This window comes from Dipodomys merriami, unplaced genomic scaffold, assembly GCF_024711535.1.
Source record: "Dipodomys merriami isolate MVZ:Mamm:240054 unplaced genomic scaffold, mDipMer1.0.p SCAF_48, whole genome shotgun sequence".
Lineage (NCBI taxonomy): Eukaryota > Metazoa > Chordata > Mammalia > Rodentia > Heteromyidae > Dipodomys > Dipodomys merriami.
Window position 1 is genome coordinate 7,572,195 of NW_027206046.1, and position 14,460 is coordinate 7,586,654.

At 38.0% G+C, this 14,460-nt stretch overlaps 1 protein-coding gene across 10 annotated transcripts in view; it reads right to left on the reverse strand.

Moving 5' to 3' along the window:
* The window catches only part of Rnf111 (ring finger protein 111), a 64,856-nt gene that overhangs the window by 4,364 nt on the left and 46,032 nt on the right, over positions 1-14,460 (reverse strand). For 3 of the 10 annotated variants that reach the window (XM_069995293.1, XM_069995290.1, XM_069995291.1), the window contains exons 7-13: positions 13,141-13,399; positions 11,588-11,638; positions 8,288-8,633; positions 5,123-5,275; positions 3,581-3,707; positions 1,213-1,305; positions 472-567 (exon numbers count right to left, since the gene is read on the reverse strand). In XM_069995293.1, the coding sequence (XP_069851394.1) occupies positions 472-567; positions 1,213-1,305; positions 3,581-3,707; positions 5,123-5,275; positions 8,288-8,633; positions 11,588-11,638; positions 13,141-13,399 (1,125 nt within the window). The remainder of the gene's footprint in view (positions 1-471; positions 568-1,212; positions 1,306-3,580; positions 3,708-5,122; positions 5,276-8,287; positions 8,634-11,587; positions 11,639-13,140; positions 13,400-14,460) is intronic. The other 7 variants (XM_069995299.1, XM_069995297.1, XM_069995296.1 and 4 more) reach the window with 5 other exon arrangements.

Here is a 14,460-nt window from a genome sequence, read left to right on the forward strand (position 1 = left end):
CCATTTTTGAGCCAAAGCTCCACTTACAGCTTTTTGCTGGTTAATTGGAGATTAGAGTTTCTTGCCCTGGCTGGCTTCAAACTATGATCCTCAGATGTCAGCCTCCTGAGTACATAGGATTATAGGCACGAGCCACTGGCACCCAGCTCACTTGTATTGTTTTAATGATAAAGCAGCTATTAAGACTCCACTACTCGGGCTGGGAAGGTGGCTCAGTGGTAGAGCGCTTGCCTTGCATGCCTGAGGCCCTGGGTTCGATTACTCAGCACCACATAAGAAAAAGGAAAAAAGCCGGAAGTGGTGCTGTGGCTCAAGTGGTAGAGCGCTAGCCTTGAGCTGAAGAGCTGAGGGATAGCACCCAGGCCCCACAACCGGACCCAAAAAAAAAAAAAGACTCCACTACTCAAAAATTTGTAATATTGAATTCTGTGCATTTGGTAAAAATTTGTAAGGTTCACAGGAAACCCTTACCTTTTTGTATTTATGTGGATATGTACATCTTTCAATTGTTCCCTGGGATGCTCCTCGATTGACATTTCCTAATCTTTCTTCCAAATGAATCAATTCCTAGAAGTAAAGAATATCTAGTATTAAGAGTGTCAGTGATTATTCCTTGAAGAGAACTGTCAGCATTGTAAAAAAAAAGAAAAATCCAAAAGAACAAAGCTAAAAACTTATCTATTTACAAACCTACAAGTATGTTTTAAATAACCCACTATTGCTATGCAAATAGTATGTTTATTTGTTGCTATTTACTTATCTATTGGTATGTGTGCAGTACTGGAATTTGAACTCAGGGTCTTACACTTGACTTATATTCCCAGCCCATTAAATCACTGTTTATATAATTTTCAATAACAGTACATAGTAAGGCAAATAAAACATTTTCTTTTCAGTTTTTTTCTTGGTCAATTGAGGTAGGGTGGAGGCATGGCTCAGTTGGTAGAGCCTCAGCCAAAGATCAAAAGCATCTGGTACTAAGTTCAAGTTCAGATCTCAAACCCAAAAAAAGGATAATAGCATCATCATCATATGGCACTACATTAAGTCTCTAACACCCGGAAGCAACGTCAGAAAAGCAGACATTTTACTGCTTTCTGAATACTAGGCAGTAATTACCACAGTGTACAGAAACTAGCGGTGTAGATAAACTATATAGTCTTTCTGCACTGAAGGGACCATGGTGAATGGCTCATTTGTTTTAGTACATACCTCAAAATTGCCCCTGAAAGGACCTCTGAATGAAGTTCCATCCAAACCTGATGAAATGTAACGTATGTGAGGATAGCCTGCCATATCAGGAACCTATGTGTAATACAAGACAGACTAAATCAGTTCAGAAAGACTCCATTCAACTCACCAAATTCAACTTTCATAACTTCAACATCACTCCAACTAAGCCTTCTGTTACAGGGTTAGGTTCCTCTTAAAATATGAATTCTTATAACTCTTCAAACACAGAAGAAATAAAAGAAAAAAACCTAGCTGTTTCATGATTTAAAATGAACAATTTTCTAACAAAATGTAACTGCAAGATAAGTTTTATATCTCTTCCTCTAGCTTCCTCACAGCAAAAAGAACATCTGCCCAGCTTTTTATTCTGTCTATGAAAGGCTGAGGTAGTGTGTGTGTGTGTGTGTGTGTGTGTGTGTGTGTGTGTGTGGTGTGCGTGTGTGCTGTGTGCGTGTGTGTGTGTGTGTGTGTGTGTGTGTGTGTGTGTGTGTGTTGTGTGCATGTGTGCTGGTCCTAGGGCTTAAAACTCAGGGGCTGGGTGCTGTCCCTGAGCTTTTTTGCTTGAGGCTAGCATTCTACCACTTGAGCCATACCTCCACTTCTGGCTTTTTGCTGTATAATTGGAAATAAGAATTTCATGGGCTGGCTTCAAACCACAATCCTCAGGTCTCAGCCCCCTGATTACCTAGGATTATAGTTGTGAGCCACCAGTGCTCTTATCAAGGTAGGTGGAAGTTTTATCAGAGTTTTCTAATTTTTTATCAGGTATATTAATAATCCTCATTGTTTTCAGATTCCAGTATCTGTACCCTTTGAGCCACAGTGCCACTTCTGGTTTTCTGGTGGTTAATTGGTGATGAGTCTCATGGGGGGGGCGGGGGCGTGCTTTTCTGCTTGGACTGGCTTTAAACCATGATCCTCGGACCTCACCCTCCTGAGTAGTTAGATTTACAAGGTTAGCCATCAGTGCCTGGCACTTCCATGTTTATAGATAAATTTCCAACATTACTTTTTAATCTGCCTCTATTGAAATTAAAAACTTACTTTTAGCAGATGTACAGTTTTGACTATGTGTAAAAGAACTTAAAATAAGTAGACAATGCCTTTTTTAATGTAATTTTATTGTTATTATTGAAGTGTTGTAGAGTAAGCAATAACTTTTAACCTTGAAATGGCTGGTATTTCCATTATGACAGCTTTCCTTATAACCAAGATCAATACCAAGCAGACAACTAAACCTCCTAGACAACTCTAACCATCTCCTTAGCCTCCTTCCTTCACTTCTTAGATTCTACTTGAGGAGCATACTTATTTAGGAGTTCCTGACTGCTAGGTCTTTCCATAATGCAACCTCTGCAACAGCAGGTCCAAAGCTGCTGCATGTCACCTGTCCAATGAAGCTTCTCTGAAACTCCTGCAGTGATTCCACCCCAGCCAGACAGAACCACTCCCTCTTCTGTCCCCATCTATAACTGTGGGTATAGTAAACCCTTGGGACCCTATGGGTATATGGGTACCAAGAGAGCACTGCTGAGGAAAAACCACAAGCGCTCAAGATGCACAGACCGTGAACTCTTGATTAACCATACTGTCTTCAACAAATGACAAGTTTTTGCTTTATCACTTAAGCACATTCTTTGCCATTTTTAACATAGGAGGCATAACCATAATGTTTACCTTGCACCTTTTAGAAGGCAGATTTTCATAAGATGAAGAGTGGGGAAACACACAGAACACACAACTGACCATATCCAGAGACTGACGGCAAACTTCTCCCCATTAACTGAGGAGCTGTGTAATGTGCATGTAGGAATGTAAAATTCCTGCCTTATGAAATTTCATTTGATTTTATTATTTGACCACACTTGGTCATAACTGTGTGCAACAAATCCATAAGGAAGGCAAGTTTATAGTATTATGTAAACTCAACAATTTGTGCTAATAAGCTTTTTTGCTAAGCACTCAACATAATATCAACCAAATCTGAACCTGTTTAGTGAAAGGTGGAGAGTTCCTATTGTCCTTCTGTCAATTAGAAGACGAAGAAGGAAAGCAGCAGCACAGATCCATTCTATTCATGCAAGAGAACATGTCCTAGTGACAGTAAATCATCGTTCCCTCTTACAGAAAAGATCCTTTTTGGTTTTTTTATATATTAGCAGTACATTTTACAATGCAAATTATAAACAAAGATATGACTATATTTAATACCACTTTCTAGACCAACTTCTAATGAACAAGAGAAATTCTGAAATTCCATTAAGACATGGATAATATACCAAGGGATTTTAATAAGGCATTTAGCTTTAAAAAAAAACAACAAGCAAGAAGTCACAGAAGTTCATACCATTAAAGGAAGAGCTCCTAGCTGCAGGTGATGCAGTCGAGGAGGGGCGTGGTAGTGGGCCAAGTGAGGGTGCAATGCTCCAGGGGTGTATGTGGCCGCCGTAACGCCAGCTTCAATTCCCAGTTCCCTAAAAAAAGATGACAACAGCTCAACTCTGTGTTCTCCTTAGGCGATCATTGTCAACACAATAGGGAGTGGATTTACATTTAAGAAATAAAGTCTCTTAACTTACAAAGCTGAGAAAAATATGATTTAGTTTAAAAAAAAAGTTACACTAACAATTTCAAAATGAGAGCTTAAAAAACTCAACTTTGTGACCAAATGGAAGAAAACATTTGCGCATGGTTTCACATATCACAAAAGAAGAAAATACACTGGCTCCTCCAATCCCTCTACCTAAATGCTTTACTCTACTTGAGGAGCATAGAAAATAGTTTACTTTGCTGGTGTATGTGAATGTTACAGATGTTTCCAGGGGTTTTGTTTGTTGGAATGGATATCATCTCTTGTGTTGTTGACATCCAGGATAGTTAGAATGGCAAATTCTTCTATACCTTATAAAGTAAGGTTAAACAATATTTTAGAAAGAATAAAACTGGGATATGCAAAATCCTCATTCATTATGATTTTATATTCTGCCCCAAAGGTCACTGTAGCTTAAGATCTTAGTGACTGCCTATACACAACGGATTCAACAGGAAAATTCAATGCAAACCTTTCCATTTCTTTAGGACATATCACAAGCCTAAGAATACAGGCTGGATTGTTCTTGTGGATAGCAGAAGTTGAGGGTGAAGGATTGAGAAAGAAGTTGGGAACTTCAGGGAGATTTTGGTCAGCAGGTACAAAATTTCAGTTAGATAAAATAAGTTCTAATGTTCTCCTGTGCGACATGGTAGCTACTGCTAATAATTAATGGTATGGTTCAAAAATCAGTAGAGCCAGACACTGGTGGCATACTAATCCTAGCTACTTAGGAGACTAAGATCTGAAAGTCGTGGTTCAACCAGTTAGACAGACAAAATCTGAAAGACTCGTATTTCCCATTAACCAGAAAGAAGCCAAATACTAGGGTGAGGCTCAAGCAAGTGAGCTGAGCAAGAGGGAGAAGTCTGGAGTTTAAGCACAAAATATAAAATAAATTTTAAAATTTTTCAGTAAAAACAAGGACTTGAAATTGTCATCTCAAAGAAATCATAAATTTCTGAAGTAATGGATATGCTACCAGCATGAGTTGATCATTCCACAGTGTATACATGTACGGAATCATCATATTGTATCCAACGCACACTATTATTATTTGTCAGTTCAAAATGGAATAAAACTTAAGGAGATTACTCCTGCTGGAGGTAATTCCCTACTCTAGAACACAAGCTCCTATTCTTTTCTCTGGAGGCCTCAGCTTGTCTCATAGCTAAAGTGGGGATTGGGTTTCTTCACAGGACCCAAGCTTCTAAATGGCATTCCTCTCTACAAACGATTGCTTCCCCTAGTATTGTCAGAAGCTACTGTGCAGAGATTTGAGATATGCAAAATACTGACCAGGCAGATCTCTCTGGAGCCTGACGAGGATGTGAGGACATAGTCTGAGGCACATGAATATGGTGCCCATGACCATAGTTCGGGTGCATCCTGTGGGGATGGGGTGGGGGCCGTTCATGTGCCCGCCTGGAAACACAGAACACAAAAAGACCACTGGAAATAAGTGAAGAATTGGTTATTCCTTAATGTATCAACAATTCTAGTGTTACAACAATGACTATCTACAGACTAGTTCTAAAGTTAATTTGTAACAAGAAATTAAAAGCACCTATTATAAAGTTACTACACAGCAATGTTTGCAAATTACTAATTATAATTCTTATCAATAAGTTTAATATAATGAATTTATTAACTGGTAACAAATTAAGAGCTTATAACCTCCTCCACAAATTCTCATTTATCCCAACATCTCAAATTTACATATAATCCTGGGAAAACAGCAATTTTAATATCATTTTATAAAGCTTTACAAGAGGTATTTTAATTAGGAGAATCATGGAAATTGAATAAAAATTAAAAATTTAAGTGGTTAACATTTCAGTAAATGTCACCACAACAAGTTATTTTATATACACATAATAAAGCAAGAAAATGGAAACTCTTATTTTCTTCATTTCTTGTTTTTTATTGCCATCTATTTTGACACTGAAATCACCATATTAGCTGGGTACCAATAGTTACTATATATAATCCTAGCTACTTAGGAAGCTGAGATCTGAGAATCCCAGTTCAAAGCCAGCCCTGGTGGAAAAATCCTAGAGATTCTTACTTCCAATAAGCCAGGAGAAAGCCAGAATTGTAGGCATAGCTCTAGTTGTAGAGTACAAACTGTGAATAGAAAAGCTAAGCAGAAGAAGCATGAGGCCCCGAGTTCAAGACCCAGTCCAACACACACACACACACACACACCCTCACACCCCCCAACTATTGTAAAGGTTAGAAATCTGAGACATTTTAAACCATATATATTGTTTTCTTAAAACATATGGTGTATGCTAACATATCTAGGACCTTGTTTAGTTCCATTCACCCACTATTCTTGTTTGTTTGTTTGTTTGTTTTGGGTCCGGTCATGGGGCCTGAACTCTGGGCCTGGGCACTGTCCCTCAACTCTTCAGCTCAAGGCTAGCACTCTACCACTTGAGCCACAGCGCCACTTCCGGCTTTTTTCTTTTTGCTTATGTGGTGCTGAGGAACCGAACCCAGGGCCTCTGGCATGCAAGGCAAGTGCTCTACCACTGAGCCACCTTCCCAGTCCCTCACCCACTATTCTGCATCTCTATTATGTTCTCAATCTAAAGTCAGTCAAATTTACAAATAGAAGTTGATCATAAAATTCTCAACAAAGAGCTAGACCAGATGGTTCATGCTCATAATCCCAGCTAGCTAGGAGATGAAAGAGGATCTTGGTTCAAGGTCAACCCAGGCAAAGAAGTAAGACCCCATCTCAATTAATAAGCCAGGCATAGTTGCAATCAGCTGTGGTTTTAGTTACCTGGGAGGCTGGAATTCAATACACCCTACCTGAAAAAAATTGTAAAGCTAAAAACATGGAGTAGGGCGTGGCTCAAGTGGTAGTGCACCTGCCTACTAAGTACAAGGTCCTTGTGTGCCTGTGTTCAAGACAAGGAACATTTTTGAAACATAGCTCAGTCTCAGGGACTCATTTTTGTAATCAAATTCTTTTCAATTCATTCCTAACCCTTTTGCAAATTTCATTTGATAGCCACTGGAGGATATGACTATTCACTTGTCAACTTCCTACATTAACAGTTATTGTTTAGAAAGTTAGCAGTCACCAGATGCATATTCTGTATAAAACCTATTTAACAAAAGGAAGAACTTATACAAATGCTAGACCATTGATTAGATTAAGAATTTCATAAGCACTTTATGTAAAGGTTTAAAAAGTACATTTGGTGGTGGGGAGGAGGGGGGGACCAGGGATGTAGCTCAGTGGAAAAGTGCAACATCCAGTTTGATCCCCCAGTACCAAAAAAAGACACGACTAAAATCCGGTTTGACCCCCAGTACCAAGAAAAGACCAAAAAAAAAAAAGATAAACACTACATTTTTTTCATCTTTTCAGTCATATATGATCTCTTAATGTATAATTGCTCATCAGGTAGAAACAGCCAGAGATGACAAATGACAAATGAAGGATCATTTGTACCCGGTTTCCAGAAAACTTTATAGGTAGGTAAAAGTAAGGCAAAAGTTGTTTGTTCCAAATGAGAAAATTAGATGCTGATTTCACAATAGTGAATTCAGGTCATAAATTCAAAAAAGTAACAAGTTTGCCTATGATGTTTTCATGAAGTTTGGAGTATATTAAATATTACTTCTATGAATAAGGTTATGATGACTTTTTTCTATACAACTTTTTGGAAATTCTATTCTTTCCCCTCTCTGATCAGTAACATCAAATCTTCAGTATTTTTTATTTTATTCTTCTGTATCAATTTGTAGCACAATCTTTACTATATAGCAGAAATCAGCAAGGAGAGATTGCTGAAAGTGATCTGACTCTACTAAGTCATCTAACAAACTTTTTGTCAACAAGTGTAATTCAAGAAAAGACAAGGGAGGCCAGGCACTATGGCTCACACCTGTAATCCTAGCTATTCAGGAGGTTAGGATCTGAGGAGTACCAGTCCAGGCAGGAAAGTTTGTGGGACTCTTATCTCCAATTAACCATCAAAAAACTCCAAGTGGAGCTGTGGCTCAAAGTGGTAGAGCACTAGTCTTGAGCAAAAGGAGCTCAGGGACAGTTCAAGCCCTTTGACAGACCCTCCGCCCTCCTCCTCCCCCCCACAAAAAACTGACAAAGGATGATTATAGTTAGCAAAAATCAATTTCCAGGCTAAGAACAGTAGAGTACCTGTCTAGCATAAAAAAGGGCCTTGGGCTTGATCCCCAGTATTGCAAATAAATAATTTCTTAGTGAACCAATAAGTATTTTAGTATATTTACATTGCCCTCCCCCCCCCCCAATACTAGGGTTTGAACTCAGGGCCTTGCACCTGCTCAGCGGCTACTCTACCGTTACCCTCAGATCTCAGCTTTCTGAGATGCTAGGGTGACAGACAATGTTGTAGCTTTAAAGATGAATGGAAACAAAAGGAAAAGCAAGCTCCGTGCTCTTTGCAGAGACATGATACATACGTTGGATGCTGCATCATTCTCCTCCTCTGGACTTCCATCCTCTGCATCATTTCATGAGGGTGCAGTCTCTGTGCTGGAGGTGCTGGGGCTGGGAGATGGTGTGAGATGGGCTGGTGTGTAGGAGGAAGGTGCTGAGGGATTGGGGCGGCTGCAGTGGATAAATGAGTTGGGGGTGGGGGGGCCACAGGATGAGATGTCGCATGAGAAGATATTTGAGAATGGAAAGCATGGACAGGATGAGGAATAACATAATCCACTGGAGGTGGGGGCTGAGTCTGAGGGGGATTTCCATGAGAATGGGGGCAGGCAGAAGCTTGATGGTGAAGTGGTCTTGTCAAAGAAGCATCTGCAAGAAAAACCCTTCCGGTCAGTACATGTAATTTCACTTCATTCCCAAGGTTACATTGTAAGCTGCATTAAAACTTTCTGAAAAATTCTCGCTGATTACAAACTAAAAGTAATCCAGTAAAACATTTGTGTATACCATTCCTCTGTGGTGTCCTGCATATAGGTGTATGTATATACGTATATATGCTCAGAGCCTATTTTTGTGACATAAATTCCTGTTAGAAGGGATGGGTCTGAAAGATAAATATAGATTAAGAATACCCTTCCCAAAGGTTGTTATAATACTTCCATCAACAAAACACTTAGGAATGTATTATTACTCCCATAAGATCACTACATTGTTTGAAGAACCAAGTATGGTAGTGCATACTTGTAATCCAAGAATTTGTAATCCAAGGAGGCAGAGGCAGGAGGTCCACAAATTTAACACCAGCCCATCAAAATCAGTTTAAGGCCAGTCTGAGCTAACATAGTAAGCCCAGTCTCAACCTCCCCCTACTTTAAAAACAAAAACAAATCTGAAAAAAATCTTTTATTAATGACTCACATTTCTTCTCTGAAACATCTATGTATCCTTAGTCTTTTGGGATCTTCACCTTTTGCTTACTGATAAGCACTTACAGTTCACATGAAAGCTCTTTTTAATTGTTTCCTTTTTTTTTTTTTTTTTTGCAACACCCAAGTTTTCACTTCTCCGTACTCAAACGTGTGCTGAAGATAGAGTGCACTGAGAGAGCAGCTAGCCAGTGGGTTTAAGGCCCTGGTCAACTCTCACCAATGCAACAACCAAAAAGAAAATTAAGCTTGACTTTTGGGTTTTGTTTTGTTTTGTTTTGTTTTGCTTATTTTTTGATAGTATCAAGGGTTGAACTCAGAGCCTTGCACTACTGGGCAAGCACTCTACTATGTGAGGCATATCCCCAATCCTATAATTTTTGTTTTTTTTGACATGGGGTCTTATGATTTAAGATGCATCCCAGGCTGGCCTCAAATTTGCAATCCTCTCACTGTAGCCTCCTGAGTGCTGGAGTTACAGGTGCCTATACCACTGTATCTAGCTTCAATTATAACTTTACAAACACCTTACTTTTCTGTTTGACTTGTTAGCTAAAGTGAGCCATGCTGAAAATTAACTGGGCAGAATTCTTCTTTTATTACGCTTCTTTCTCCCCTGGACCCACGCTGTTTTACCGTGCTATATTAAGATGAAGTAGTCGTGGCTAGGAGCATAGTTCATGTGCCAGAGTACCATGCCTAGCAAGCACGGAGGCCTCAGCTCAATCCCTAGTACTGCAAAGAAAGTCTCCTTGATTTTACTGTAACGTTCATTCTATTAGGCAATATTCCTGGTAATCTGGTATAGAGCTATAGTTATTTTTTACTTTGTTGCAGAATTTTCTTCAGGTTGTAACCAAACTGATTCATTTAGGAGCAGTCCAGATAACTGTATTTTCAAAGGAAGCCTTGTTAGCACTTATCTAAATATTACAAAAGACACAAATGTTCACAAATGTTACAAATTCTTAAAAGTTTGTTTCCAAATGTGTTCACTTATTTAACTCTTTGGCTTTGGGGGAAGGGGGTGATAAGGGCTGGAAATTTAGGGCCTTTGCGCTCCCCCTTGGGCACTCCACCAATTGAGCCACACATCCAATCTGACATTCTGTTGATTCACTGGAGATGGAATCTCAACGACTTTTCTGTGCAATCTGGTTTCAAACCTCAATCTTCAGATCGCAGCTTCTTGAGGAGCTAGTATTATCGGTATGAGCCATCAGTGCAGCTAGCCAACACTAAACAAATCAGAATTGCTGCTGATATAGAAGAGTAGCATATTCTGCATTCTCATCAACCATTTCTATTCTTTTTCAGTTTTATTTGTAGGAACTTTTTCAAACATATTCTATTACTTATCAATTATGCATAGGATAAAAATTTAAATGCTTATGAAGTTGCTTTTATAAAGTTCAACATGCCACTTGTAGTTGCAATACTGTTACTATCTCATATCTAAATTCTCATAGGTTTATACTGAATGATTATTAATAAGTAATTAATAATAAATAGCCTGTGCCACACACATGGTGGTACATACCCATAACCTAAACACTTGAGAAGCTGAAACAGGAGAATCACAAGTCCTGGGTCAGCCAGAGCTTGCTCTATGTATCATCAATAACAAACAGACTTCTTTTTCTATCTACTACTGCACTTTCATAAGATACCAGAACATTTTAATGACAACATTTCAAGCAAAGTTGTTTTATTACTTCATCAAGACCACACACATTGCAAAAAGCAAAGATTCTTTCTAGTTGCACTAGTACTACTGGTGTGTAAGCTACCTATAGAAGTCAAAGTTTCATAACTTAAAGACCATCAGGGTTACTGCTAGTTTGCTAACAGAAAGAAACTGAGGATAAAGAGTGAATACTTCAGCTGAGTGCTGGTGGCTCATGCCTGTAATCCTAGCTACTCAGGAGGCTGAGATCTGAGGATCGCGGTTCAAAGCCAGTTCAGGTAGAAAGTCCAGAAGACTCTTATCTCCAATAAACTACTTAGAAAAGGCCAGGACAGGCTCTGTGGGTAGAGCGTGAGCCTTGAGCACAAAAAGGCTCAGGAAAAGCACCTAGGCCCTGAGTTCAAACCCCAGGACAGGGGAAAAAAACAAAAAACAAAAAAACTAGTCAGAACTGGGAGACTGACCAGGATTTGTCTCATTTTTTAAACCCACTGCTCTACTACACACTACATACCAGCTTTCTCCCAGTACAATTTAAATGGAAAAAGGGTTTCATAACTCTGTGTCTCACATGTGAATGAAAAGGAAATTTGGGAAAGGGGTTCCAATGCATATGTATTTTTAAAAACTTCACTTAGGAAAACAGGGCTAGAGCACGGTTATCACTCAAAATTTTTCTAATATAAGGGAATACAATTCAAATTTCCTACCTTCATTCTCATTCACAGACCCCCAATGAGGAGTATAAACTGGTGCAACCCCTTGGAGAGAAATTTAACAATATTTACTTGAAAGTTTATTTCTTTGACACAACAATCTCACTTGTAGGAAGTTATCCTATAGTTAAAACTCAAACAACTACAAGCAATTTAAATGCTCAGCAACAGAGGACTCATCTAATATACATACTGTGGAATATTATGCGAATATTTAAAAAAATCAATAAGGGGAGAGAGTGAAAAAACAACAAATACCAGTGGGCTGGATTTTTATATACTAACAAACATGGGAAGAAATCCAATGGACTGCTGAATTTAAAAACAAAAAACAAGAGCAGAATATTATGTGCCACATGGTTCTTTTTTTTTTTTTTTTACGCATAGGCATGTATTTACAAAGGAAATTTCTCAAAGTTTTTATAGTAAGCTGAAAAAGAGTTGCCACCTCTAAGGAAGTAAGATTAGTGAAGTAGGGATTCAGCTTTTAACTTCTCATTTTACAATGTTCTGCAAAGTTTGAATTTTTTGGAATGTACGTGAAACACTTTTATGATAAAAGTAAAAGTCTAAACCATTCATTTTTATTAGAACATTTAAGGGGGAATGTTTTAATTTACTTTAGCCTATTATTTCTAAAGAGGAAAGATGGAAAACCACACACATTAAATTCTTAACACAAGAGAATCAATCAAAAAAATGAATAGTAACAAATATACAAAACAGCTTGTGTATCATCTCAAGTTTCATGCAAAGAATTTGCCCAGTGGCCAATGCTTAGCAAAATGTAACTTGTTTCTAATCTATTGACCAATCTGCACTTCCTATTTTAATTTGTATTATTAAGAAACCAAATAATGTACCACCGATTTCATTATACAAACTCTGGGCTGACTCTAGTTCTGTCTACAGGGTGTAGATATTTTGAATCATTGGAATGGAAAAAGAAATTCAAAATATATAATTGATATCACCCACTGCATTAAATCTGAACAAAAGACCAATTTCCCTGTCAACTTCCTGGCTTACACAAATTTCCAGTAATTATTACAATGTGATTTAAGGTATTAAGTATGTATTAATTAGCTTAAAACTGAACAAAGTTGTAAATAAGCTACATAGCCCAATGTTATTTATCATTTCTTAATCTAGTAGATTGAAATTTCTTTAGAAAAGCTCCACCTGATTCTTTGGTAATAGCCTTCAACAAATGAATCTTGTATCAATTGGCAAAGCATTCTGTCAAGGAACCCTATTATGCCTCAGATAACCATTTGAGAATTCTTAGACAAACTCACATTACTAAACTTCTGCACATCTTCAGTTACTCCTAAAATTTTCAATCCTATAAAATTTCCTTTTAAAATAATGTTAAGGTATCAGTACACTTAAATTTCATTGATATTAGCAAAAACACATTAAGTCAAATAAATACTAAAAATGTATGAATCAGGAGTAATGAAAAGATTGTTTCAGAGAGGACTGAACCACCCATAATGCTTCACTTATAGGGTTCTAGGTTCTTGACTCATTAAATTCATACTTACAAGGAGGTGGCATATAATGCCGACATGATGAGAGAGAGGGCTGAGGAGGGGGCTGGGGCTGGGGCTGAGCAACCATGCTTGATCCGTAACCATCTATCGATAATGGCTGGCTCGGGGCGGCAGCAGCAGCCTGGTGGCCAAAGATTGCAGCCCGAGAGGAAGAAACAGGGCAGCAGGGGTCAAATGCAGAGGCGCCGTGAAAGCCACCACTTCCATGACTTCTGATGCCACTGCTGCTCAGGTCTACTGGCAATGCCTGCTAAATAAGGAGGAACTGCATTTTATCTTCTTAAAGATTCAGCTATGCGTTGATTCATGTTATAGTATAGAGGTAACCTAGAAATGTAACCTAGAAAAATAAAATCTTCAAATTACCTGAAAATGTGGTTCTTAGTATGAAGACCTATCAAACACCAAAACAACAAACCAGATAGCCTGGATTTGTGAAAATTGTAGTGGTTTGATACTAATATCCTAAAATCCTAGAATCATTTTGTTAAGTTAACCTTAGGATCATAAAGGATGAACAAATGCTAACATTATTTTAATGTCATTTCTCTTACATTATCTACATTTTACAAAGAGAAAAGGAAACTTAAAAATCACTTAACATAATTCTCCTTTACTCCCAAATTCAAACCAATAATTTAGGACTCTTTAGAAAGCAAATTATCACCACTGAAAATGTTGAAGGTCTGGGATAAACTTGTCTATCCCAAGTTTTTAAACCATTATCACAAGTTTTTGACCAAAAGTCTAATAGTAAAAACAAATCTTATGTTATTCAAAGGGGGGGGGGGAACCCTTAAGATTATTCAGGTTAATAGTGAATTAGTTTCACATCACTTAATAAAAAGAAGTACAATAGAAACTAATTTCTTGACTTAGGAATGTGATTAGGGGAAAGCACAATTGGGAAATTAAACTCAATATGCCACTCAGTCATACAACACAATCATGAAACTGTAGTATCTTTAATTCCTCAGCTTTCCAAACTCTTCCCAAACAGGTCTCAAGTAGATACTATATAATGCTCTCTCATGAGCATGCAGCTCATGTAAGTATGGAAGTCTACATAAGTTTCAAACTGTTACCTTCAAAATCTCACTCTGTTCACCTTCACATCCTTTATCACCACAGAATGTCTGGAATCCGGCTGATTTTTCTCAACTTTTATTTATTCAGAGATGTGTAAACATGTTACAATTATTTTACACTAGAAAAAAATTCTACCAAAAATTAAATGGCTCAGGCAAAAAGGAATAATCACAATTGCTTTATCAAGCCAGCTGTATTACTAATTCACCAACAGACTATTCG